Below are 26,341 nucleotides of genomic sequence, written 5' to 3' on the forward strand. Positions count from 1 at the left end.
GCCAATTAGCAACAGTGGCAACAGCAGCAATGATACTAATATATCACCAGCTATTAAAAAAATAAGGAGAAAACAGAGAAAGAAAGAAGCACTGCAGCACGTTCATGGCCCCCAGCAAAGCTAGCAAGGGGATATGAGGGTACGTACCTCCTGGAGTTTGGGGGGCAGGGAAAGGTAGAGCCAAAATCATGGAAACATACAAAATGAGGGAGAAAAGAAAATTAAAAAACAAAGGACTTTAAAATTTGCTCTTGGTGCACACCCCATGTTGCAGTCAGCCAAGGGAGAGGGTGATGTCCAAGCTAAAGGGATCTGAGTGATAGGGAAGCATTGGCATGGGGGGGGGTGCTCATCTCATAATGAGTCTAACACCTCTTCTGTTATGATGCATGTCATCCTCTCCAGTAGAATATTGGAAAGGACCATGCCCACCCTTCATCTTCAAGGTCATCAGGATGCCAAGACCAAAAATAAAACAGCTTCGGGAATTCCTGGAAGAAAAAGATCTCCCGGCTCCTGACTAATGAAAGCCTCATTGAAGCCTCATTAACTTCTTTGCCACAGAAGCAACTGATTGGGCAGTTAGTGATTTTAGTGCCAAGGCAAGTGAATATTAAAATGATCTGCAGCCAGGACAGCCCCATGGAGGATGGCATGTATCATCAAGGACAAAAGGGGTCAGTCAGGAGACAGCCATAAACCATGTCTGAGATCCTGCCCACATGGGAAATCACCTCCAGTGGCTACCACTTCAAGTCAGAGCATACATAGACTCAACAGTCTCCTCTCAGGGGTTCTGAGCCCCCTTTTTCGTTATCTGCTACCCTCTCTAGCAAGGTAGTAGATAACTATAAAGTTGGAGGATGCTGTCCAGTCTTTTGAAAACTGAGACTGCCAGAAAAATTTGAAAATGTGTTCTCAAATGTCCAAGGATTAAAGGAATTTTCCCCAGATAGTGTTCCTTAGGGCCTTGGACCAGAGGGCAGTCTTAGGAACCAAAGGAATCTAATCTGGGTAACGCTCCTATCTAGATGGAACCAATGCTCAAATATCCCTCTAGGAAAAGGACTCAGAGTAGAGATGAGCATGAACCACTGGTTTGGCAGTTCATGCCAGTTTATCATCTAAGCAGGTGTTTGGTGTTTTAAAGTCCTGCCTCCTCCAGCGGACACCCACAAAGAGGCAGGGAAGCCAGGCTACTCCCTTCGAGTAAGAACCCTGTGGTTCATGCCCATTTCTAACTCAGAGCTCTCTACTTCCTCAACTGCTCCCAAGGAATGGTAGCAACAGAAGGAATGCCCAAGGCGGGGGGCATCAGAAATGGTTTTTCAAGACAATGTCTAGACCCCTTGCATTAGTATTTGCATGATTTGAGTCAGTTTTTAAAATAACACATCAAAACTTTGAAATGCAAACAAACTTCTGTCTCAAAGACAGGCGTGGACATAAATAGAGATATGGGGAATGTTTTCTGAGCTAGGAGACATGAGCATTGCAGTTTGAATCTCATTTTAGAATCCTCATTCCTTACTGTTTTAATCAAGATTTGTTTAATTGGAAGGCAAGGACCTTCCATGACCTAAAAGATTATAAAAATCACTGCCAGCTATTGATGTATCATTTCTAATAGTCATCTCAGTTATAGCATAGTCACGGTCTCTACATTATTTCCATTTAGTTATCAAATACAAATTAAAAATACTAGTTTCAGATGTGGTTACCTTAGTCTCTCCAGGGTCCATCTTGAATGCAGGTACCATATTCGATTAACCTGATCCTCCTCCACTTATTTTATGATACTCTCCCTAAACTATAACTACAAATCCAGATTATACTTTAATCACGGCTTTCTCTCTGGACAGATGCTGTACCTATTCCATAGTTGCCAAATGCACACAAGCTCTGCTTGCTAGGGAACATAAAAACGTCTTTCATTTAATGACAAAAAAAACTTAATCTAATTGCCCCTATAGCTCAGGTATCAATGCTTTTAGAAAAGGTGACCCGAAGGAAGCAAAGGAAAAGTAAATGGAACTCAAGCATGGTGGATGCATTATCTCATGTGAATGGAATCCTGACTCAAAAGAGTTTCATCCTAGACAATACGAATATGAAGGTATAGCTATGTATAAGAAAACTGAAACATAAATCTGAAAAACAAAAGCCCCAGAGAGCTCCATCCAGGTCGCAAACAAAACTATCCTTAAGGATATTTGTTCTGATGGAGCTTCCAAACCAAGTGTCTTTTCTAGATATAGTTCACAAGACAGGAGTCAGGAAGCTGTGCCTTTCTCTGATACTGTTGAATTACAACTCCCATTATCCTTGATTGCTTGGCCATAATGGAATCGTAGGCCAGCAATATCTGAAGGACCACAGACTCTCCACACTTGTCAGAAAATGGAAATTACACCATTTGCCAGAAAGCTGAAATATTTTTTGCTACATAGTACTATAGTATTTGCAACAGTGTTTTCAAGCAGGCATATACAGTGGACCCTTGACTTACAGACGGCTTGACTTACAGACTTTTTGAGTTACAGACTTCTCTGGCCGCAAAATTTAGGTTTGACTTGCAGACTGAGATTTGACTTACGGACCAGAAAAAACCCAAAATGGAACAAAAACGACCTGTTACGGGATTAATCGGTTTTCAATGCACTGTAGGTCAATGGAGACTTGACTTACAGACTTTTTGACTTGAGAACCGCCTTCCAATACAGATTAAGTTCTCAAGTCAAGACCCCACTGTATTTGCTGCTTCCAAAATTTGTAAGCTTAAAAAGTATGCTAATATTCTTAATTGTGCAAACTGGTAGCCCAGCCTTATTGTGTGAGCAAATCTAGTCTCAAAGATTGCTGTGGAAGCACTTTTCCTTTGCTTATAATCCAGAACACAGCATGGTCATTTATTATACAGCCTTGGCAGAAAGAAATAGAAAGTACGGAATATAAAAAGTGAGGATTCAAACTCAGCTTCAAGTTGCAGTTTAGCTCAGACATCATTCACCAAAAACACACAGGGTTTGCATCTCCACTCTTGGAATCGGAACATCTATTTTTTTTTTTTACTTTGATTCACAAAAGCCTCAAAGCAAAATCAGAAAGGTTACATTCATAGATGAATAATTCAATTAGTTGCATTCCATTAAAGATTCAGTGATTGCATTTGAATATTCAGAGGACCTGAGTTTTCAAATTTCATTTGCAGATTTAAAGAGATTTAAGAGCCCTAAAGGGAGCTTGGGGGGGGGGCGCAAACGATCCAGCCTGAGAGCCTACTTCAGCCAATTCCTGGGATGACAATGGAATATTCAGAGTAAGCAGAAGGAGGATGGCCAAGTGTTTCACAGGAAGGGTTCGTGAATGCCTTGCGGATGCCATGCATGCATTGCCAGTGTGTGGGATGCGTGAGGCGATGCCAGAGGCTTGCCTGCAATGTGGAGGTGAGAAGCAGGTCACCACAGACAAAATCTCGATCATTAGTTTGGGACATTGGAACCAAGGGGAACCTGATTTCTCCTGTTGTTCGTAAGACCCACAAAGCCAGCAAGTATTTCCCATTTAATGTACTTTCCCCCCCCCAGATCACAACCAAAACTGGCTGGGCGCACCCAGGTTAAAGAAACCCACAAGAAGTTAGCCAGAACTGCATCTAGACTGCCCCCCCCCCCCGTGGCTATTCAGCCCAAGCAAAGACGATGAGAAGTCCCCAAGTTCTGTAGCAGGTCCTGTGTTCTAAACTGTGTGGCCACCTAGCTCCAAGCTAAGAGAAGTCACCAGACTCCTGCTGAACTCCATGCTCCCTGCAGCCCATGCCATGGCAACAGCAGCCCTGCTTCTGATGACTCAGCCCTTGCTTCATGCAGACCTACTCACCAAGCTTCAGAAGCCAACCTTCACGGTCTGGGTTGAAGAAAGTATGTGTTAGGTCATTGCCATCATCTTCAGGAATTTTGAAGGGCTCATTTTTTATGCTGTCATAGAGATTCTGGCAGAGAGAAGAAAAGGGTCACTTCTACAACAGTTTCCTGTGTCTGTGCAAGTCCAGCTCTTCCCTCCCAGCAAGCAAGACCAAGTTAAGCAGAGACCACAGCAGAGTGGCCAAGAACATGATTTGCATGTAGGAGATCCCATGCTTCATCCCTGGCATGTCTAGCAGTAGGTGACATGGTTAATAATCCTCTCACAGAATTTAACTCCACTCTTAGCTCTCAAAGATTACCCGCAGCAGCTCCTCAGGCAGATCCCCACCATCATTGATGCCACGGTTCATGGCGATGAAGCGCTCTACAGTTGGTTTGTCCTTGACATTTGGGTTGTGGAGGCTGGTGTTCAGCATGATGATGGCAAAGGAGAGCACATAACAGGTATCTGGGTGCAGAGAGGAATGAAGAGAAGGTAGTGAGGAATTATGGATGGTAAGGAACATCCTTTAGGTTCATCAAGACATGAACACAAGTACTGTACAGTGGACCCTTGACTTACAGACGGCTTGACTTACAGACTTTTTGAGTTACAGACTTCTCTGGCTGCAAAACTTAGGTTTGACTTGCAGCCTGAGAATTGACTTACAGACCAGAAAAAAACCCAAAATGGATCAAAAACGGCCAGTTACGTGATTAATCGGTTTTCAATGCACTGTAGGTCAATGGAGACTTGACCTACAGACTTTTTGACCTGCAGCCACCGTTCCAATACGGATTAATTCTGTAAGTCAAGGGTCCACTGTACAAGTAATTAGTCTCTTTCCAGCCCTAATTTAAAGGACAGGCTTTAAGCTTTAAAGTCTAAGTGGTTAAGTACCAGACTTTCTAAAGGACTACTGTTTCTTATATATACCTATAATGTTTTCTTCAAGGGTCCTGTTTTAAGTATAACATGAGGCAAGAGCTCAGGGAGCATCAGTAATTTGTGAGCCCTGCATGACTTGGCAGAATAGTTTACCAGGCCATCCCAAATAAGATAGAAAGGTTCTAAGCATTTTTAAAATCTCTCTGCCTCAAACTTCATGTGATCTAGTGGCCAACTCTTCTCCACTGTCAAGTACCAAGTCTGAAAATCTGGCATTGGAAGCCAAAAGAAAGCCCTGCTAGAAGCCTTCAGAGAACTCCACTATTCACACACACGCACACACACACACAAACTTCTACATCAGTTTGCCCAGCCAAGTTGACAATTCACATACCTGTTGACTGGAAGACACCAGGGTTGCATTGACAGTATCGTTGTGCAAATGCTTCCATCATCCGGTCAATCTTTTGTGCTTCACCTGGCAGTCGGAAGCTCCAAAGGAACTGCCTGTGAGGGACCACAGAAAATAAATGTATGTTTAAGCTGTGCTGTGGGTAACGATGCCACAGCAGTTACATTCCTGAACAGATATGAAGATACAGCAGACACATTTAGCCCCTCTATATTCCTATAATCTAGCTGAGACTCATCTCAGCCCCATGGCCCACCTTGTAGCAAGTTCTTTGGTGGAGGAAGAAGAGGGAAATGCAAAATCCACCCAAATGCTGCTACTACATACACACAACTTGTTTTTACTCACCGCAGTGCTTGCACAAGGTTGAGGTCAGTAAACTCATGGAGCTCCACAAATGAATGCAGCACCTGGATATTGAAGTCATCTCTGCAGATAGAGAAAGAGCATGAATGTGAACAATTCATCTTTCAGATACAATACCTAATACAAACGGTTGCAAGACCCTGTCTGCTGCAGGCTACAACATGCTGTTCCTCCTTTCCTCTACCACAAGGTGTTTCAGACGTCAAACTATGGGACTGTGTAGCTTAGTAGTAACTACTATGATTAACCATGGCTCTCCAGAACTTCAGCTGAGGTCTTCCCCATTGCCTGTTGTTTTAACTTGAGGGGTCAGGGAGTAATCCTGAGACATTAAAATCATTCAGAACTATTCCACTGAATTGCTGTCCTTTCTTTAATGTTAAGAACATCATAAGAATGAGAAAAAAACAAGCATTAGACAGGGTGGACAACTTCTGAGGGTCTGTGGCTACTTTGGGGCTATTTCAAACCCCTGGGTATGAGATGTGCTTACTCCTGCCTGAGATCAGTGTACATTACAATATATCCCAGCCTTTGCTTTTGAGAAGTGACTTGAGTATGCCAGGTGGTCAGGAACAAGGCAGGCAATTTCAGGGCTTTACAAGTCCAACGCAGCCAAAGTAACAGCTGTATCAAGAGCAAGACAGCAGACCCAAATATTTCAATACACACAACCTCACCTGCCATTCCTAGCTCTTTCCCCAACTAGGGTGAACAAATACTGGGTCACAGCTACGTGAAGATTTTGACTGTGGGCCCCTGCTCAGCTGTTCTACATGGGGAATCAAATCCACATGGCACTGGCAAAAGAGCAGGACTCCCTCATGCCCTGAATGTTGCTCAGACATGAGAATCAAAAGCTGCTGTGAAAGAAAGGCAAGAATCTGACTCAAAGCTCCAAAACTCCCACCCAATTACCTTTCACCCAAGTAGTCACCAATGGCAGTCTTGTTGAGCCCCTCCCCCTTGTAGAGGAACTGGGCAATGTCATCACGTGTGTTCTTCAGGAGGTCATTCTCTATCAGGAACTGGATCCCCTGCAAGCACAGAGAGTAGAGGGCATCACTCTGGATCTATACAGTTATAGTGATCAGGAACTTCTGTTAACACTACTACTCCATGTATAAGCAGTGAATTCATACTACAATCATGAGGGTCAATCATACTGAAGGCAGAGGATCTGGATTGAAGAGTACATTTAAGCCCAATTAAGGAGTTTTGAATTTGAGATGAGATTTGGACTAGTGGGTTTTTCCCCACAGTTCACATCTGCTAGACGTCCTGTAACCCAAAGCTCCACAAGTCAAGTTCAAATTGACTTAGTTGCTAAGAAACACCCACCCAAGGATAAAGCTTAAAGATGGAATGAGGAAACTATAGGTTTGGGATGTTTGCTTCTTATAAGTAAGAAGACATTGTTCAGTTGGGTAAACAAATTTGTAAAAAGATAGAGGGAGAAGATGCACATACAAGAAAGACTGACACATACAGACACAAATCTGAGCAGGGTAACCAAGATGCCAGAAGGAATTTTTGATGAGATCCTTTTAACTCTGCCTGGCAAGAACAACCCTCTAGTGTCTCACAGACCATAACTGCTGCCAGCACTGCAAAAAAGTTACCTTCTTAGGGTCCATGTTGAATTTCTTCCTACCCATCGCCACCTGCTTGTTCCTCTGCATGGTTTTCCTAGATAATATGAAAGGTTTGATGAGAATCCTCCAAATTCACTACCTAAGAATAGTCTGGGATGCTACCTCCTTGAGAAGTGCTTCTTACAACTTAGGAATGCTCCCAGATGGCCTTTTAATGTGCTATCATACTGGCCCTATTCACTTAATATTACAAGGGGTTTAGACACAGACACCTGTTCTTTATAATACACCCATATTTTCCCACTTCTAATTTTTTTTAAACATTCCACAGAATATCCACAGAGGAAAGCTGGATGAAATAGCTGCACAGTGCCTTCTGACAAATAGAACAAAGAGCCACCCCAAGTCACAAACACAAGGGAGGATAAGAATTCAGCTTCAGACACTTTTCCATTCCAAACAAGATGTATGATCACCAGAAATTCACCATTTCCACCTTCAAGTCTATTTTGAAATAGAAAGAGGTATATTGGCCAGCCTATATTATATGCCCTCTTAAGTCCTAACTGAATGTAGTAGAGCCTCAATGCTTCCCAGCACAGTGATGCCTGTGGCAGAGAAGTAGCTCTAGAGCAGTGGTTCTTAACCTTGGGTTACTCAGGTGTTTTTGAGCTGCAACTCCCAGAAACCCCAGCCAGCACAGCTGGTGGTGAAGGCTTCTGGGAGTTGCAATCCAAAAACACCTGAGTAACCCAAGGTTAAGAACCACTGCTCTAGAGGAAGAGAGGTATCTAGTCAATACTGCATATGTCCCTATCAAATAAGGAGCCAGAAGAGCTTCCTGGGTTGCCCTGCATGATAAAACTTGCCCTCTGCATGGAGGGGCCTAAGAAACTGTACTGATTGAAAGAGACATCACATGTCAGTTTCCATTGACAAGTCAGGGCACCTAATCTGCAGGTGATTCCATCCGCCCCAGTTCAGAGTAACAGCCTATGACAGGGAATCTGGTGCCAGATGGGCAAGCGAGGCCAGGCCTAAAAGAGTTGTGTGCTGCAATGGAATGGAATGAAATGAGACCTCCTGCCACAGGTAATGCCAGAGATCCCATGATGATATTAAGAGCAGCATGGAAGCATTTAGGACTACATCACTATCTCCATGAGTGAGCACTAAGGACACACACATGCAGGCAGAGTATGTCCAGCCTAGAGGCATTAAACATGGAGCAAAGTTCCTGCTCTCCTTAGAAATCAAGACAAACGTATCAATTATGAAGGCATTTGGACCAAGGGCATTTCACTTCTCTTTTTATTTTAACCAACAGAACAGACAATATAGAATATTGTGTGATAGGATTAGGAGTGTCTTTTTTGAGTGTTAACAATTTTTGAGTGTTAGCACTTAATTATATATCTAAGCTTTATTTAATTACTTAATTGCATTTTATCCTGCATAACTAATGTTGAAGCCACTACTCTGGGCAGCTAGCAAATCAAGATCAAAATACCACAATCACAACAACAAAAATCCAAAGAAGGCATCATACTCTAAAAATACAGTAATTTTCAAAGAGAAGCAATAAAATTACAAGAATAATAGACTGCCAGCAGAGAGAGGTTCACAAATTCCTGTTTGTCCATTTATGTTTTTTGTAGCCACTCAGAATAGCAGCTTGCCACTAGATGGGCAGGGTATAAGTCCAATGAATTAATAATCAAATAACACTTACGTACATTTGGGCTCTGCTGTATACTAAAGTTCAGACATGATCTCCTTGAAGAAGAACTCTGATTCTTTGACTCTGTATGTTCCTTAATGCCAGAAATCCTTCCAGCTGTTCTGCAAATCTTTCTGCAGGCTATTCACTGTATTCTCTCCAGCATCCACTCGCATAAAGCAATTAAAACCAGGCCCCTACATGTCTTCTTCCCTACCTCTTCAAAAGAAGCATCACTCACCTTTCTTCTGTTGAGCCCAGGTTCTCGATTTCATTAGTCACCTCTGCTATCTCATCTTTCAGACGCTGGGGGAAAAGTGCAAGGAAAAAAATGAATGAAGAAGAAATTGAGTTTTTCTTCAGCTAGCAGGCAAATAGGGGACAGTATTAAACAGATCTCTATCCCTGTCTGACCTTTATGCTTTTCTCCAACTTCATTAATCTAGATTGGTAGATGAGCAATGACTAGGGAAAAGTGGGAGGAAATATAAATAAGAGACAGTAAAAGACAAGTACCATGTACGCCAGAAGAAATGTCTTAAGACATCATCACTAAAACCTAAGAGCCTGCTAGGCATAAACTCAGAGAAACAAGAGCACAAGGCTACATTCACAGATCTAATAGGCAGAACTCTCCTTCCTGCCCAGGGAGATACCTTGTTCCCCACTCCACAGTCTTCACTACTCATCTGTGAGAGCCAAAGCCAATGCCTCCTACAGGCACCCATTCCTCTCAGATGGAGAGAAATGCATGTCTGCCTCTTCTGGCTCAGAGACAAATAGGGGTGTGGATGCCAGTCTCTGGGAGGCATCATAAGGAGGCTCAGCTCCTCCAGAAAGAAAGAGAAAAAGAAAAGGAAGGAAGAAGAATGAGCCCCTGGGGCTAATGAAATTACTGGATTAATCTCATTAGGAAATGTCCAGCATATGGTAGTGATTAGCCTCTGCCATGGCCTTATTTACTGCTGATGGGATTGATGAGCATCCCTGCCAAGCACAGTGCCTGTAAGCAACCTGACACAGGGAACTAGTATCCCATGCCAGAGTTACAGGATGGGTGTGGGTCTAGTTATCTCATAGAGAGTGCAGTGACTAAGCGAACTTCAGAGACTGGGGGACAAGGGAAGACACTTAGCATCACTCAGGAACACACATCCCCTTCTTGGACAATGGAAATGATGACATCCTTGTCTTATAAGGGAAGAACAGAATAGTGCATGGTTAGAGAAAGGGACATGAATTTAAAAAAAGTTCATCTACACAACCCTCACCCCAGCCTCTCTCAGGGCCACCCAGAAGATTGACCTGACAGGTGAGAGTTAGAGATAAGGGAGGAGGGATTGCCTCCACACCACCTTCATGTTTAGAGACTGAATCCCCGCTGGCGAATTGCCGCCCTGGCCATTTTTCACCCCTTTCTACCCTTGTTGGAATGGCCACAACCAGTCTCCTTGCTGATCTGTCATGACACGTCCCCATGCCCCTGCTGTGCAAATCTTCAAGGATGGAGGACAAAGAAGGCTTCCATCCATTGGAATTGGATGGGGGAGGGGAATTGGGAACATCCAGGGCTTCATTTTCAAAGTAAGAAATGTGATAACACCAACCCAATGAGAATTGTTTGCTGTTAGTACAAAAAAATTGGGGGGGGGGTGTTGGTGTTTCACAAAGACAAGATAAAGGAACTCTGCTCATGCTTAAAAGCACACCTTTATTTTTATTCAAATTTCCAAGGCAAAGCCATGGCAATGTAGAAATTTCAGGCCCCAAAGTAAGGGAAATAAACAGCCAGAGTCTATAGGAACTGCCCAGCTTTCTTTGGGAGGGGAAGTAGCACATGGTAGAAAGTATTGTCATGTCTTGTGTCAGGAATGACACACACAATTCCTGTTGTTTAACTACTTGGATGCAGTTTTACAGCAAGTCAGGCTATCTAATAGTGTTGTCTCTACTAACTGACAGCAACCTCTCCAAGATTTCTTATAGGGTGTTTTTCACCTTTTCTTGCCCTACCTGGACTAGGAACCTTTGGTGTGCATGTACAATTTATGCTCTACCATCGTGCTCTAGCCCTTCTATTTGCTACCAGTGCACTCACATCCCACACCACACACCTGTATGTCTGCCAGCAGTTCCTGCTTGCGCCGACGTATGTTCTCAAGCTCTTGGCACTCTTCAGGGGTCAGGTCACTGGGCACTGTGACAGGAGAGAGTGAGGGACAGTCATTTATAAGTGGATCTATATTTTGACGTGATCTACTGCAACTAGGACACCCAAAATACTATTCTGAGATACTGTATGTAGCATACGATTGTCTAGCACACATGTCTCCAAACAGTCTGCTTACATTTCATTCTTGGATATTTAAGGCAAAACCAAGCATTCTGGATATGAAATATTACCATAGCATGCTCATAAATGTCCTAAAGCATCAAGCTACCCACTGTCAGAGACAGAATGCCAGTGTTTCTCTGATGCAACAAGAACAAGTTTCTTGATACTTGAGGGGTTCTTTCTAGTGGTCATAATACAAGGGAAGATCTACTTGGTATTAAATTGCAAATAGCTTCTAGTTTCCTTAGACGCAGACCACTGCTTCCATTCTCCTTATACAGTGGTGCCTTGCTTAACGATTACCTCGTTAAACTATGAATCCGCTTGACGATGAGGTTTTGCGATCGCTTTTGCGATCGCAAAATGATGTTTAAAGGGGAAAAATTCGCTTAACGATGATTGGTTCCCTGCTTCAGGAACCGATTTTTTGCTTAACGATGGTTTTAAAACAGCTGATCGACGGCTCTCAAAATGGCCACCCGCTGTGCAAAATGGTTCCCCGCTGTTTTTAGGATGGATTTTTCGCTTTACAGGCACCCGAAAATGGCCGCCCTATGGAGGATCTTCGCTGGACAATTAGGTATTTAGCCCACTGGAATGCGTTGAACTGGTTTTCAATGCATTTCAATGGGCTTTTTTATTTCGCTTGACGAGGATTTCACTCTACAGCGATTTCGCTGGAACGGATTATCCTCATCAAGCGAGGCACCACTGTACTGCTACCTGAGTTTTGCATAGTAGGTTACAGGGGCCTGTGTGAGATCATAAACCACGAAAGCATACCTTGAACACTAGGCTAATGATACAAATGAGATCCTCTTTGAAACAAGAGTGAGTAAGGAAGGCATTGCATTATTTTATGAAGAAAAGCAACATGAAAACCATGCAAACAAAGTTATTGGGAAGGTTAATGCAACTGTAGATAAAGCATTAGATGAACTATCAAGACAAAATGAATACCCTTAAGTTTTCAGAAGCAGCTCATGTTCAACATGCGGTTTACTCCTAAGCATTTATGTAACAACTGAACAGTAGAGAGAAGTCCAACAGATGCAGTTTCTTTCCTCAGAGCACAGTGATGCCAGTAGCAGCAGAGCAGAATGCCAATGTCCTTTCTATACTGTCATCGATAAGGCCCAGCTCCACCCATCTAGCTTCTATTTCTCAAAAACTCTTTCTCTTGCATGTGTACGCATATCGGCAGGGATGAGGGAAACAGCTTTTTATTCAGCCAAGGTTCCTGAGGGTGGGTTGTATGTTGTAGCCAACAAAGCCTACTCCTATGAAGTACCAGGTACACCACAGTAAGACTCCTGGGTCCCAAGGCTTTCACAATCCTCCAGAATGAATTGGGGCTGCTGCAGCCATCGGCACAGAGCTGGCCTGAAAAACCCAGTGCTAGAGCTGAATCTGATTTTTGCTGCCCCTTGAAAGGGCCCCCCAAATGCAGGGCTTATAGATGTCCAGCATTTTATGTGGATGTGCTTTGCATCTACTAGGCTCACACTCGCTGCAGGTCACAGAAGAAACAAATAATTTGACTCTTCTTATAGAAACCTGAGGCCAAGCAAAATGGAAGTGCTTAGGGAGACCAAGTAGGATGAGGGCTGCACGGCAAAAGGATGAACTTTTATGGCATGCTTAGCTGGCCACATGTACTCCAAAAAGGAGACTCCATACCGGGTAGCTGAAGAAGACAATGCATTTGGGAACTTTGGCCTTGCACCTATTTGATGGAATTCTGCACAGTGGGGTTTCACTTCTGCATCAGGGCAAAAGATGGGCATTCCCCTAAATACCACTGAAGGAACTTGTGCAATGCTCGGCTTTGTCACATTTTAGTCACTGGGGAGAAGAGATGTCTCTTGAATTGGCCCTGCCAGGGTTTCTGCTGATTTAGTTGGCTGAAAATGGGACAGGCACGGCAGAGCCCAGAGGCCAGTATCATTAGAGGATGGATTCTACCATTCGTTCCGCTATTCCACCCAGACTGGGAGGACCATGTGATCTTCTGGGAGGCATCATTCTATCCAGCCAGGGGAAGAAGGGATGGCAAGCTCCTTTGCACCTTAAAACTCTGCCTGGAGGAAGCAGTGGGGGTGTCCCTGTCCTTACTGGAAGCACAGACCCGCAGTTGGGATGGGGAGTCCAATCCTAGCCTTGAGCCTTTTCCAGAAAGATCAGAGTTCCTGACACAACAAAGCTCCATTGTAGGGCTGCAGGAACAGAGAAGCCAAACAAGGGAAGTGCCTTTTCATTTGCTTTGCAGTTGGACACGAGGGCAGGAGCCCAGAGCCAAGCTTACTGCAGCCGCAGAATACAAAGAGACTGCTCTTAAAGAGACACTGCCTCCTCACTTCCAGTGTGTGTGTGTGTGTGGATGTGTTTAATTTCCAAAAACTGTTGTCTTCTATATCAGGAATTTTACAAAAGCACAGTGCAAGATCACATGGAAGCCACATTCCCCCCCACCCCACCCCAAAATACAATGGACTCTATAGCAGACCTCATTATCAGGCATTTGTGGCCCTTACAGGAGTGCATTTTATTTTCTTAAAAAGCAACCCATAGACATACTGGGAGCACCTCTAAACATGCAGAAATATTTCCCAAAGAGGAAAGGATATCTTTTCCTCTTCCTTGAGAAAGTCAAAGTGTTTCCTGGGCACCTGGAAAGTGCCTGTGTGAGAGGAATATTTTCTTGGCAATATGATGATTGTGATATTTGATTCTTCCCCTTTGTTCTTCTCTTGCACTCTTTAGATGGTAATACCAGGGTAGGTTTTATTTAAATTGCCATTTAAATTTTTAAAATTTAAAAAAAAATGACAATTTAAATTTTAAAAAAATTAAAACAAATTGTGAGTTACATTGTGATTTAAATCAATTTCTTTAAAAAAATCACTGACTTTTATCCACCCTGGGTGGTGCTCATCAGCTCCAAGACACATTGCTTAAGGATGGTAGTTATTTATCAGAAAAAGAGTTCTAAGTTCTGCTGTGCAGACACCAATCTTCATGGTTGCATACACCTTTGATTCACACTCTATTCAGACTGCCAATGCATTTGGTTACTTCTGTGTCAAAATCTATCAAGCCACCAATCCCAGAACCACTGTTCTGTGTTGCTTCTTGTGCAACAGCCCAAATTCTGGCTACAGACACTGGTTTCTCAATTGGAATCCAACAGCAAGTAGAGAAGACAGTCATTGTATTTTTAATATCCATTGCCTGTATTCATCAAACATAGGCAAACGCTCTTAGGATGCAATAGTACAATCCCTCCCATGTTCCTCCTGATTCCTTTGTGCCTTCCTCCCAAACTGTGTATGTTCTGTTCAAAGATGCCTCCACTGAATCAAGTACAGTAGTCAGTAGGAAAACCTACTGGACTGGAAAGGGAGGAAAAAGGCAAAGAGGCTACCTTCCTACTACTGGAATATAAAGCATGCTGCTGCCATATATGCAGGGACATATTTGACTTCATGGATTATTTGGCTGCAACAAATAATCAGCTGCCAATTGACAATGTCTGACTGGTCAATTAACAAAAACTGCAACTGTACCAAAGTCACTACTACATACAAAGATTTTGAATTGTAACCTCAGATAATGGAGTTCTGGATTAAACATTAAGAAGAATATCCTGATGGTGAGAGCTGTTCAACAGGTAAGGTTTTACCAGTGGAATGGAAGATAATAGATTCTCCTTTCATTTTATGTAGTACAGCATTCTTGACAGATTGGACTGTCATCTGTCAAGGATGATGTACTACATAAAACGAATGAAGGCAGTCAATACACGTGAGGAGAATCTTATCAAGTAGTTGGACTGAAAGGAGTGCTGGCTTCCATGACATGTGCCAACCAAACTCTTTAACAGAGCTATTCACTGTCCCAAAGTCAGGGATGGAGAACTTGTAACCCTTCAGATGTTACTGAGACTTCATCTCCCATCAGTTCCATGAAGTCTGGCAAATGGTAATGGATGATGGTCTTGTAGCCAGATGGGCAGTATAGAAATCAAATGAATAAATGAATAACTAAAATAAATAAATCAATCATCAACATCTGGAGAATGCCAGGTCTCAGTTCCACCTTGTATTTCATTCTCTTCTCGCAAGATCAGGCAGTCTTGGCTCCAAGTTCTAGCCACATTTTCTTCCAATACAGCCTTGCTGGTGGCAGTGCTTTTCCTGAGTGTAGCTCAGTGTTGTTTCCTGGGCTGCAGTATAGAGTTCCTCATGTAAGCTCAGATGAGAAAAACACACCCAATAAGATCCCTTCCTGCTTCCTCAGTTTCATGTCTGTAAGTTGAACCAAAAGGGTATGCGTCACCCACCTCAAGTTGTACCCTAGCCTGCAGAGAGAAAAAATATATAACCAGGAGCAACCAATTGCTCAGTCAGGGATAGCCAATATCAGGTCTTTAAAACAGTCCTACCTAACTCCCCAAAACTCTCCTCTGGCCCTCTTTGGTTTAATGCAGACATTTCTATGTGCTGCCCATCTTCCAGATGTTTTGGACTGTAATTTCAATCAGTCCTAACTGCCATGACCAGTGGTCAGGGATGATGGCAGCTGTAATCCAAAATTCCAGAAAGTATCTAATTGAGGCAAGATTGCATGCAGAGAGGTATATGGAAATAGGAAACACAAAGCAAATCAAGTTTCTTTACACTCAGTCCGCTGCTCTTCATAATGTTCAGTCCCAATCTAGGTAGGATTGTCAACTAAAGAATAAGAGTTATAAACATCTAGAAATCCTGGGCAGATGCAATTTATAGGGCTCTAAAATGTCACACAGCTATTCCCCTTCCCACTGTTCTCCTTCAAACACCTTTTGCTTAAAGGCCCATGTTGCCATTCCCCCCCTCCCAAGGCCCACCTGTTGATGCCAGTCTTCGATCCAGAAGAGGAAGTTCATTTGACCTTGATGGGAAGCTATCTCAGACCTCATACTCTTTGCAACCTGCACAAAAGGGTCTCATAAAATATCCTCTGCCAATTCCTGTTCAGCACTCTTCCCCTTCTCCCTTTAACACATCTATTTATCCATATGTTTTCAGTTTACCCACCCATTCACCCTTTGCATAGGGCAGAGGCAGTCCATATCAGCAATAATGGTGTTTACTTTGCATACCCTATGTTGTATACTCAGAGTACATCCAAGACACATTTGTTCAGCTTTCACTTCATCAACCCCATAGAAAAAAGTTGTGATCCCTCTCCTATCTCCACACTGCCTGAAGAGCTCTTTCATTTCCTCCTGTACACATAAGAACGATTTGGTCCCATAATCAGATCTGACAAATTGGGTAATTATTGGCACCAGGTGCATAAAGATTTCCATACCGAAGTCAGCATACTCCGGAAAAACATATTACCACATTCTTCACCCATCCTCTCCATTTTCAACTACTTATTCAAGGCAGCTTATTTTCTTCTTCAACTCACCCCCTCCCTCCAAAAAGATTGGATTCAAAAGAAAGGAGCATTGACACAGCTTCCTCCATGCTCAGAGTGAGCTTCCAAGGAACCTTAAATACCCAGACAGGCAGGCTGAGCAAAGCATGCTGATGACAGGACAGAAAGGCATGCGGCATGATGTATGGCTGTGACAGAAAGGACAGGCACATGGCGCCTAGCATGGATAAAATACAAGACACATGGCAGTAAGCTGTGCTGGATGGGCCAGTGCACAGGCTGGGTGTCAAATAGAAGCTTTGTGCAGGCAAAATATTAAAATATAGCTGGAATTCTGATTCAACACACACACACACACACACACACAAATATGCACAGGCTTACCCAGGCTGCCACCCTGCTTTTCCTGTCCGCTATGAATGCAAACACTGTGATGTACCATCAGTACACTAGGAGCCCATGTGCTGGGAAGCCCAGCCCTGTCAAGGAGAAAGCGCTGTCCCTCTGGACTCCCTTCATTCTCCTTAACTGAGTTTCTTGGTGGGTGCTGGCTTCCATGAAGGCTGACAGCTTTGGAACCGCCCACCTGCCGCTACACACAGCCCCGGCATTAACCCTCACTCATCCATGGCTGCAGCTCAGAGAGGAGCCAGAGAATGTGCACACAGAATCAAGGCAAGCAGCAAAATAATGAATGGAACTGATATTCAGTCTTGCTCTCTCAGAAACAGCTCCACCCCCATCTGGGACTGATATCTGAAGTTCCTCATGGAATTGTGTTCTTCAGCAGGACATTCTTTCTAGTCTCTTAAAATCACACATACACATAAACAAAGAGAGAGAGATTGCTCCCTCCACTTTTCCAAAACACTTCCTCAGTTCCAGAAGTTTTGTCTATATTGAGTTTACTTCTACTTCACTCAGGAAAAATTATCTCTCAGTATTAAATGCACCAGAAGCACAGGATTAATCTGACATTGCTCCATACAACACTCCCTTTCTACTGAAAAGGAAACATAGGTCTGCCTTTCCCAACCTGGTAGTTTCCAGATGTTCTGGACTACAGTTCCTACAGTCCCCAGGGACTACAGCTGCTGGCTAGGAGAATTGTGCTGCCTGTCAGACCAACTAGTTTGACAGGCAGCATTTTGAAGAAGACCAGTGTGGGAGGAATAGGTTTTCATCTTGTGCAACCTAAGCCCGAGGCATATTTACTAGTTTCAAGTACTGTGGAATACAGCTTTTATTCACGCATAGCCTTGTGAAATTTACCCATGTTATAAAAGTCAAGCATCAACTTTATGTTTGGGAACAAACTTCATCTTGTGACTTTTGTTTTGAAGATTCAAACTGGAAACTATTTTGCCTGCATTGCTTCCCACTTTGTTTTCAGCCTGCCCACAACGATCCTCGTTCATTTTACCCGCATCCCAATGTTACCATAAAAACACTTTTTCTTCTTATGTTCTGATTTTGATCTGGTTTCATTAAAAGACAACAGATTTTCCTATTCTGCATATAATCTCTTAAGAAGTCCTGTCTACAGTTCTGGGATGAAACAGAATCACACTGATAAGGGACACTACTCGTGGCTGCAATCAGCTACACAGGTAGGCATGGGTTTATTATAATTCTCAACAGTTCTGTCAGCCAGTTGGTGAGGTTTGCTGGTCTGTGATTCCCTAAAACCTATTAAATTCTTTAAAATGAAAAAAAGAGTCTGGTTTATGAATGTGGGATGTTGTGCTTCTGTATCTCTAATTCAAAAAACCAGGAAATCACCCAATACTGCTGCACGTATTGTGGCTGTGTTGTCAGCAGGAAAAAGGATACCAAGCTTTACATAGCACAGGGCAGCCTGAATACTGAAAACACCCATAGGAGTAGTCAAGATAGCATACATACCCTCTTGTAGTCGCTACTAACATGTTGCCTACATGTTTTCCAAAATATGTCCCCACATCTTTTGAAATAAAAAAAAGGGGGGGCTGGAAGTTAGCAAAATCTGCCACTTGAAACTAAGATCAAAATCTTCCATAGTGGGTAAAAAAATAGAACTGAAAGAAGATGAGTGAGGTAAACCCATTTGAAATGTGGTGTTGGAGGTGAACCTTAGGGATACCGCAGACCACCAGAAATAAGTTGGTGCTCAATCAAGTCAAATCTGAACTCTCACTAGACTAGAGCAATAATGAGGGAGATGAGGTTATACTAATAGAGAACTGACTAGAAAAGACAATATTGCTAGGAAGGGGGGGGGCAGTAAGAAAAAAGGAAAATTAGCATAAGGTAGGGTAAGTCAACAAAGGAATCCATAGCTGTTAGTTTGCAAGACCTGAGCTGAACTTATTGGAAAAGACAATATTTCTGGGGAGTAGGCAGTAGGAAGAGAACACCCTAACGAGACATTCTTGGTTTGCAATATCTGAGCAGAACTGTTAATGATAGGATAGTCAGGATGTCACTAGCTCATACAGTTAACACATCAGAAGTGACTTGATAGCACATAACATATTTGGAGGGTTTTTTACATTACCAAGCTATTGTATAGTGACAAGATGGGTGGAATGAAAACTCTGAGAAGAGACTATGACAGGATAGAAGGTGACATTACTTGCTAGAGATGAACACTTCGTATTCGTATCTGTTATATTAATATGACCTGCAACACTACAGGTGCTCTAGGGGCCCAAATCCCTGTACCACCAGGCTCCACGTGGCACTGGGGTCTTTCATTAACCGCAGAGCACCAATCCTGGCAAGAGCCTGACCACCCCCTCTCCACCTGCCCACTCAGCTGACCACTCATCAGCTGCATGAGGAGACTTGCTGTCCTGCCTCCGCACCAAAGTATTCAACTGCCCGGGGAGGTGGGAAACGGCCAGTCTGGCTCCTGCTCAGATTGGTATGCCACCGAAGGACCCCAGCACCACGCAGAGCCTAGTGAGTCACCCAGTCAGTTCTGGGTGAGGGAATTGGGCCCCCATGGTACTTGTGGTGCTGCAGGTCATATCCATATGCCCAAGATATGAATATGAAGTGCCCTTCTCTATTACTTGCTAACATCAAGTAAGACCATCCCCAGCCACAAAGCAAAAAACAGCAATTTCATTGCTTAAACAAATGAGCTTTTGAATATTTATACTGTATTCTTTTTATATATTTCAAAAATATTTTCAAAAATATTTTCAATATTATTTTTGTATCTCCATTTTTGCAACCAGACACTTGCAAGCATGATTCTGATAAGCCTGTTCGTCCAGGGAGGAGTTAAAAGTTAAAACATTAGCTAAGATCCAATTGCCTCCTGATCAACAGGGTCAGATTGTCCCAGATGTGGAACATATTTCCAAATTGAAAACATATGTGAGGAGACTGCTTGGTTTCAGACATCTTGTGAGAATGTTTACTGAAAATACATGACTGGAGGAGTGCCACTCCATAACTTTCTTTAATGTAAACCTGTGTTGATGTTGCTTTTTACTTTAAAGAAACTTGTCTTTTTTGTCATTTCTCTGACCTTTCTCTCCAAATGATTGTTGTGGGTTTTTCGGGCTCTTTGGCTGTGTTCTGAAGGTTGTTCTTCCTAATATTTCACCAGTCTCTGTGGCCAGTATCTTCAGAGGACAGCACTCTGTGCTCTGGTGTAGTTGGCTTGGGAGTGGAGTATTTATGGCTGTGAGATGGGCTTTTGCCTTTTTCTGTAGATGGGTGATTAATGTGTCTTGTTGTGGGTGTATTGTTGTGATAAAAAGGAGAGATTATCTGTCACTGTGGTTGATGGGTGTCATTAGCTGGTCTTTTGTGTGTCCTGATCACCGGTCCTTGTAGCTGGGTAGAATTCATTGACCTTTTGCACACTGTATTTTTGAGAGCTGGGAGCCAAGTTTTTTTGCGTTTCAAACTTTCCTCTTTTTTGTTGAAGTTCTGCTGGTGCTTGTGGATTTCAATGGCTTCCCTGTGCAGTCTGACATAATGATTACTGGTGTTGTCCAGTATTTTGGTATTTTGAAATAGAATTTCATGTCTAGTTTGTTTTAGGGCATGTTCAGCTACTGCAGATTTTTCTGGTTGTTTCAGTCTGCAGTGTCTCTCATGTTCTTTGATTCTGGTGTGGATGCTTCGTTTTGTGGTTCCAATATACCTGGCCACAACTGCAAGGTATCTGGTATACTCCCTCACCACTGCAGATTTGAAGCCCAGTTTAAAAGTTATTAATTTTTTGTTCTTTGGGCTACCACCAGCAGAAGATCACTGCTACACTCTTGTGCAACAATAATGATATAGCAGGTATCTTTCTCAAGGTTCTACATGCCTGCCAAGAGTACAATTGTTTCCTTCAATACCAGAAAAAGATCTTTATTAGGCTATTATGCTCTTTGATTTTTGGATTCAAACATGATTTTTATTGGTTGTTGAAGGTTTTTCAGGGTGTTTGGCCTGTTTTTCTTCCTAACGTTTCACGAGTCTCTGTGGCCGGCATCTTCAGAGGACAGGAGTTAGAACTCTGTCTGTGTTCTGGTGTAGTCCTAGAGTCATAGAGCTGGAAGAGACCACTGAGGCCATCCAGTCCAACCCCCTGTCATGCGGGAACATCCATCAAAGTATTCCCAACAGATGGCCATCCAGCCTCTGCTTAAAGACCTCCAAAGAAGGAGATTCCACCACCCTTCGAGACAGCCTATTCCACTGCTGGACAGCTCTAACCATCGGGAAATTCTTCCTAATGTTCAGATGGAATCTCTTTTCCTGTAGTTTGAAACCATTGCTCCCTGTCCTAGTCTCTGGAGTCCTGGAAAACAAACGTGTCCCTTCTTCAACATGACATCCTCTCAAATATTTAAGCATGGCTATCATATCCCACCTTCTTTTTGTAAAGCTAAACATTCCAAATTCCCTAAACTAGTCCTTGTAGGACATTCTTCCCAAGAACTCTCAACTTGAGATCAGGAACCTCTGATTCTTCAGATACTCAGAAATTGCTACTACTTTTTAAACTGTCCAGGATATTTAGAGGTCATTAGAATTAGAGTCTAAGAACAGCTGGATAGTCATGAATTGTTTCCTCAGACTCTCCTCAATGCAATCACCACAAGGTGCAATGCATCTAGATGATGTGCCTAAGAACAACTCCTCTTTATTATTACATCAAACCTATTTATACATGTGTCAGGTTCTGCCTTTAACCTCACTGAACCTCTTTCCTAATCCTGGCTGCTGATTCAGGTGCTGAGCATTCAAAATATTTGATCATTTGACTCATTCCATGAAGATCTGGCTCCCCAATTTCTTCAAGCAAAGATAGGAAGATTAAACACAGGCCACACGGCTGCCACCTCATCCTGATGATTTGATCCTTGCATACCTGGGGAACCTATTATTCTCTCATTCTGTCAGACTGAAAAGATAACGAACAAAGGTTGCATCTGACTCCCTGAACCCCAGCTCTTTAACTACACTACAGTATGGATAACTAGATATGATAGCATCCCCAAAAGCCAGTATCCTTGTCAGCAACACATTTCTCATTCTACTGATGCACAGGAAGACCCACAAGGCAGCCAACAGCAAAGGTGGCAGCCAGCAACAGAAAGATAGCAAGCAAGAGGAAGAAGATACCCAGTTCATGAAGCAGCAAACTTTGAAACATTTTGCATCTTACAGCTAGGATGTGGAGGGAACTTGAAATACATATCACATGTTGGCATTTACCTCAGGACAAGTCATCTGTGTGCAGCAATCCGTCACAAAGAAGGTCTGTTTTCAAAATAGCTGTTAAGAGCTATTCAAAGCAGGCTCTAGGGATATGCATGGCAAATTTTTGTGTATTTGTTTTGTTTCAGGTTCTTTTGCAGAGATGCCCCTTTCAATTTCATCTTGACCTAGTCCTTTCATTTTACGGGAAAGAAACCTCCTCTTTTGGGCTATTGCGTTCTGTTCTTCCCCAACACATCTGTGTTTTATGGTACTAGTTCGAAAAAGCTCTAAATAATCCATTAAAACCACTCCAAAGCACAAAGATGAGGTAACAGAAAATCTATTCTAAAAGCAGGAAACAGTACACAAGAAAAATCACAGAAGGACAAAAGAAATGCCCCAAGCTCTGCCTAACCAAACAGCAGCCACCAACCACACCGTCCAGTGACACCCTGACAAGGACACAAAGCCCATCTCCTTTGCCACACACATCCACAGGTGTAAACAAAACAGATCCACCCTCCCTCACAAAACATACTACTTTAACAGAGTAAATACAGTGTATATTAACCAATAATATTTTAACAAACAGAGAAAGCACACACATACCCCAACATGTGGGGTGGGGTATAGAGAGCCTCTTCACCCAAAAACCATAAAATGCAAGCAAGCAAATAAAGGCAAAAATAAACTCCAAGCAACTGCCCATGCTATTGGAACATACCCTGTTTCCCGGAAAATAAGATAGGATCTTATATTAATTTTTGCTCCAAAAACACATTAGGGCTTATTTTCAGGGGATGTTTTATTTTTGTCATGTACAACCATCTACATTTAATGCAGTCATGTCATCTTCTGGTTGCTGCACAAGGGTGGAGGGCGGGGTTTCACTTAACAGGGGGCTTATTTTTGGAGCAGCACTTATATTACGAGCATCCTGAAAGATCATACCAAGGCTTATTTTCAGGTTAGGTCTTATTTTAGGGGAAACAAGGTAGGAAAACTCTTCTCCCTCTTCCACTAGTTATTATCTTCACATCTTTCTTGGCAGCATCATAAGAAATAATCTAACGACATAGGGGTGGGGGGCTGATCAAGAAGAAAAGGAAAAAAAAGAAAAAAGAAAAAAAGAAAGGACCCAAGATGGAGAAAGAATAGGTGGTTAGGTAGCATATTGTAATCCCAGCCATTAAGAATGATTGAAGGAAAGAAAGAGCAGTCCTTACTTGGTTCCAGGCCCTTCTACAGATTCAAAATTCCCACCTACCCCAGATGTTCTGATTGGCTGTTAATAGCAGTCCTCATAATGCTAGTGGATGAAAAATTTCCAAGGCAATTCAAGAGACAAAAGATGAAAGATATGTTAAACAAAAGAGGAAAACAAAAAAGCACAAAAGTTTTGCACCTCTCTTTTGTTAATACACATCACTCATATTTCAGAATCTCGTTTTTTGGTAATAGGTAGAAGAACATGAAAATGGGGAGAGGGACTTTTTCTTGTTTTTTTTCCCTTTCATTAGAACATGGGGAAAATTCCTAATACTGTACAAAGCAGTCTTCCTAACACATTTAGAGACTTGAAAGATTTGTTGCATTCTCCTTTGCACATCAAAATACCAATTTTTTCCTTTTTTCCTGAACAGAGAAATACTGCAGAATGCTGAATAGAGAAATGCTGCAGAAATACACAAATTTGTGAGGCCTGTGATACATTTTTTGGCAGGGAGAGGATGTGCACACAATCTTGCACGAATTTGAGAATAGCACACAGCTACAAAGGTATATTTTAAAATGAGCAAAGTAATCAATTCAAAAAGAAATACAAAATATACACATTAGAACAACATGCAAGAAAAAAATACCTATTTTGAAAGAGGGAATCAATAAATATTTACCCATTTCAGAGGAGGATCTCATAATGAGATATGGAAACAGGAAAACAAGGTAGGAAATTGAAAAACATGTAATCAATTTACAGATTTTTCACAGTGAAGGATCCTTTATCACCTGCAAATAACTCCTCATGACATTCAAAATCTTAGGCAATATTCTCACAATATACCATGTTCAAGACACCATGAGTTTAATAGATCCATCATCTTTGCATGACAATTATTTCTACTGTGTGAATCTGCATGTTATTTCATGCCCACTGCATCCACCTGGAGTACTTTAGTCTTTCATTTATGTACAATGGCTGGTTCTGCCACTTGGTGGAAAAGTCGAAAGGAATATTCATCATACAAAAAGCAGTAGGGCAGCACCTCATGGGGAGTTTTTCAGAACCAAAATTAACATACAACTGTGTCCCTAACACATTAACAGGAAGCCTATGGAAGGACATTTGCAGCACTTGTCAAAGATTTTTTTTTTTTTGAGCTCAAGCACATGCACTACATCCTGAACATATAGCATTTCATTTCTCAGAAGAATAAGCACTTCGGGGGGGGGGGAGAATATATTTATGGGTGAGATTCCTTGTGAAGTATGATCTAATAGTTAAAGGTAGCAATACATTGGACACTGCAAAAGCTAATTTCTTGAAATCTCTTACTGCATGACTATAAACATGACCTGCAACATTAATTAAAAAATCAATAATTTGTCAGTTTGTATTCGTCAGAAGTGATGTCCCCTGATAAATATATATTGGCAAATGTTTAGCAATTTTAAAAATTTGCTGGGCTATAAAACGGCCTCCCAGGCACCTAGAGACACCAAAATCTCAGAGAATCTTCCCCTGGCATTCCTCTACAAGCCATGCAAAAGGTTTGTGAAGTTTGGGTTTCAGACATCTGAGTTATACACCCACAGTGAAAATCTCCCCCCCCTCCCGCATGTAAAGACATCAAAATAGCAGACGAGCTTCCCCTGACTCTTTTCTACAATCCAAGTTTGACATAGATTTCATTTTCCCCAAGCTGCTAAAGGGCAGCTGGCTTGGAGGGGGGGGAACCAATTTGTGGGTGTATAGCCTGGACATCTGAAACCCAAACTTCACCAAACTTGCAGGACTTGCAGAGGACAGCCAGGGAAGCTTCTCTGCAATCTTGGCGTCTCTTGGTGCCTGGGGAGGCATTTTATAGGGTTTTAAAGACAAATTAACAAATCGATTCATGGATGTGTCAAAAACAAGTTCATAAATTCAAGATTCAATGACCTTGATGAATTACAAAATAATGATAAATTGCCATTTTTTCCATTTGTACCCATCTCTAATTCAGACCTTATCTTGTGCGCTTCTTTAGTCATAGTATAAATAAATAAAAAATATCATGATTTCACTGTCATCACTCTAACCAACACATTCCAGGCCAGGCACAAGCAACTTGGGGATTCTGTTGCTTCAGGGCTGAGAGGAACGTGGCAAAATAAAATAATGTTTATGAATACAGTACAGTGGTGCCTTGACTTATAACCACAATCTGTTCCAGAAGATGGACATAACTCGAAATGGTAATAAGTTGAAGCATCATTCCCTATAAGAATGCATTGAAATGCAATTAATCCATTCCGGCCAAAGGAAAAAAAATCACCCCCCTAAAAAATCACTGCAAGACTCATTGGAAATGTGATTAATCCCTTCCGGACACGGGGGGGGGGGGGGAGAGAAAAGCAATCAAGCATGCAAGACCCATTGGAAATGCACAGAAAACAAACAGAGCAGATCGGAAATCAAAGAGAACAAAGGGAGCAGGTTGGAAATGCAAAGACAACAAAAGAAAAAGCAAGGGAAGCATGCAGGACCCATCAGATATGGGGAACCCCCCAAAAAAGCAACCAACTCCCCCAAGACCCATCGGAAATGGGGGGAAAGCCAAAACACAAACAACCCCCCCAAGACCCATCAGAAATGGGGAAAAAGCACCAAAAGCAACCAACCCAAGACCCATTGGAAATGGGGGGACCAAAAAACAAACCCCCAAGATCCATCGGAAATGGGGGGGAATCCAACAAACAAATAAACCCCCCAGACCCACCACATCACAGAATCA

The 26,341-nt window shown here is 42.4% G+C and overlaps 1 protein-coding gene across 7 annotated transcripts in view; it reads right to left on the reverse strand.

Annotated features, from left to right (window-relative positions):
• Nucleotides 1-26,341, reverse strand: part of CYTH1 (cytohesin 1) — a 62,822-nt gene that overhangs the window by 8,881 nt on the left and 27,600 nt on the right. For 3 of the 7 annotated variants that reach the window (XM_078384265.1, XM_020814000.3, XM_078384266.1), the window contains exons 2-9: nucleotides 11,002-11,084; nucleotides 9,129-9,193; nucleotides 7,195-7,261; nucleotides 6,491-6,609; nucleotides 5,555-5,635; nucleotides 5,189-5,301; nucleotides 4,226-4,374; nucleotides 3,880-3,991 (exon numbers count right to left, since the gene is read on the reverse strand). In XM_078384265.1, the coding sequence (XP_078240391.1) occupies nucleotides 3,880-3,991; nucleotides 4,226-4,374; nucleotides 5,189-5,301; nucleotides 5,555-5,635; nucleotides 6,491-6,609; nucleotides 7,195-7,261; nucleotides 9,129-9,193; nucleotides 11,002-11,084 (789 nt within the window). Of the gene's footprint in view, nucleotides 1-3,878; nucleotides 3,992-4,225; nucleotides 4,375-5,188; nucleotides 5,302-5,554; nucleotides 5,636-6,490; nucleotides 6,610-7,194; nucleotides 7,262-9,128; nucleotides 9,194-9,543; nucleotides 9,712-11,001; nucleotides 11,085-15,320; nucleotides 15,448-17,033; nucleotides 17,240-26,341 lie in introns of those variants that run through there. The other 4 variants (XM_078384264.1, XM_078384268.1, XM_078384269.1 and 1 more) reach the window with 4 other exon arrangements.

This window comes from Pogona vitticeps, chromosome 2, assembly GCF_051106095.1.
Source record: "Pogona vitticeps strain Pit_001003342236 chromosome 2, PviZW2.1, whole genome shotgun sequence".
Taxonomy (NCBI): domain Eukaryota; kingdom Metazoa; phylum Chordata; class Lepidosauria; order Squamata; family Agamidae; genus Pogona; species Pogona vitticeps.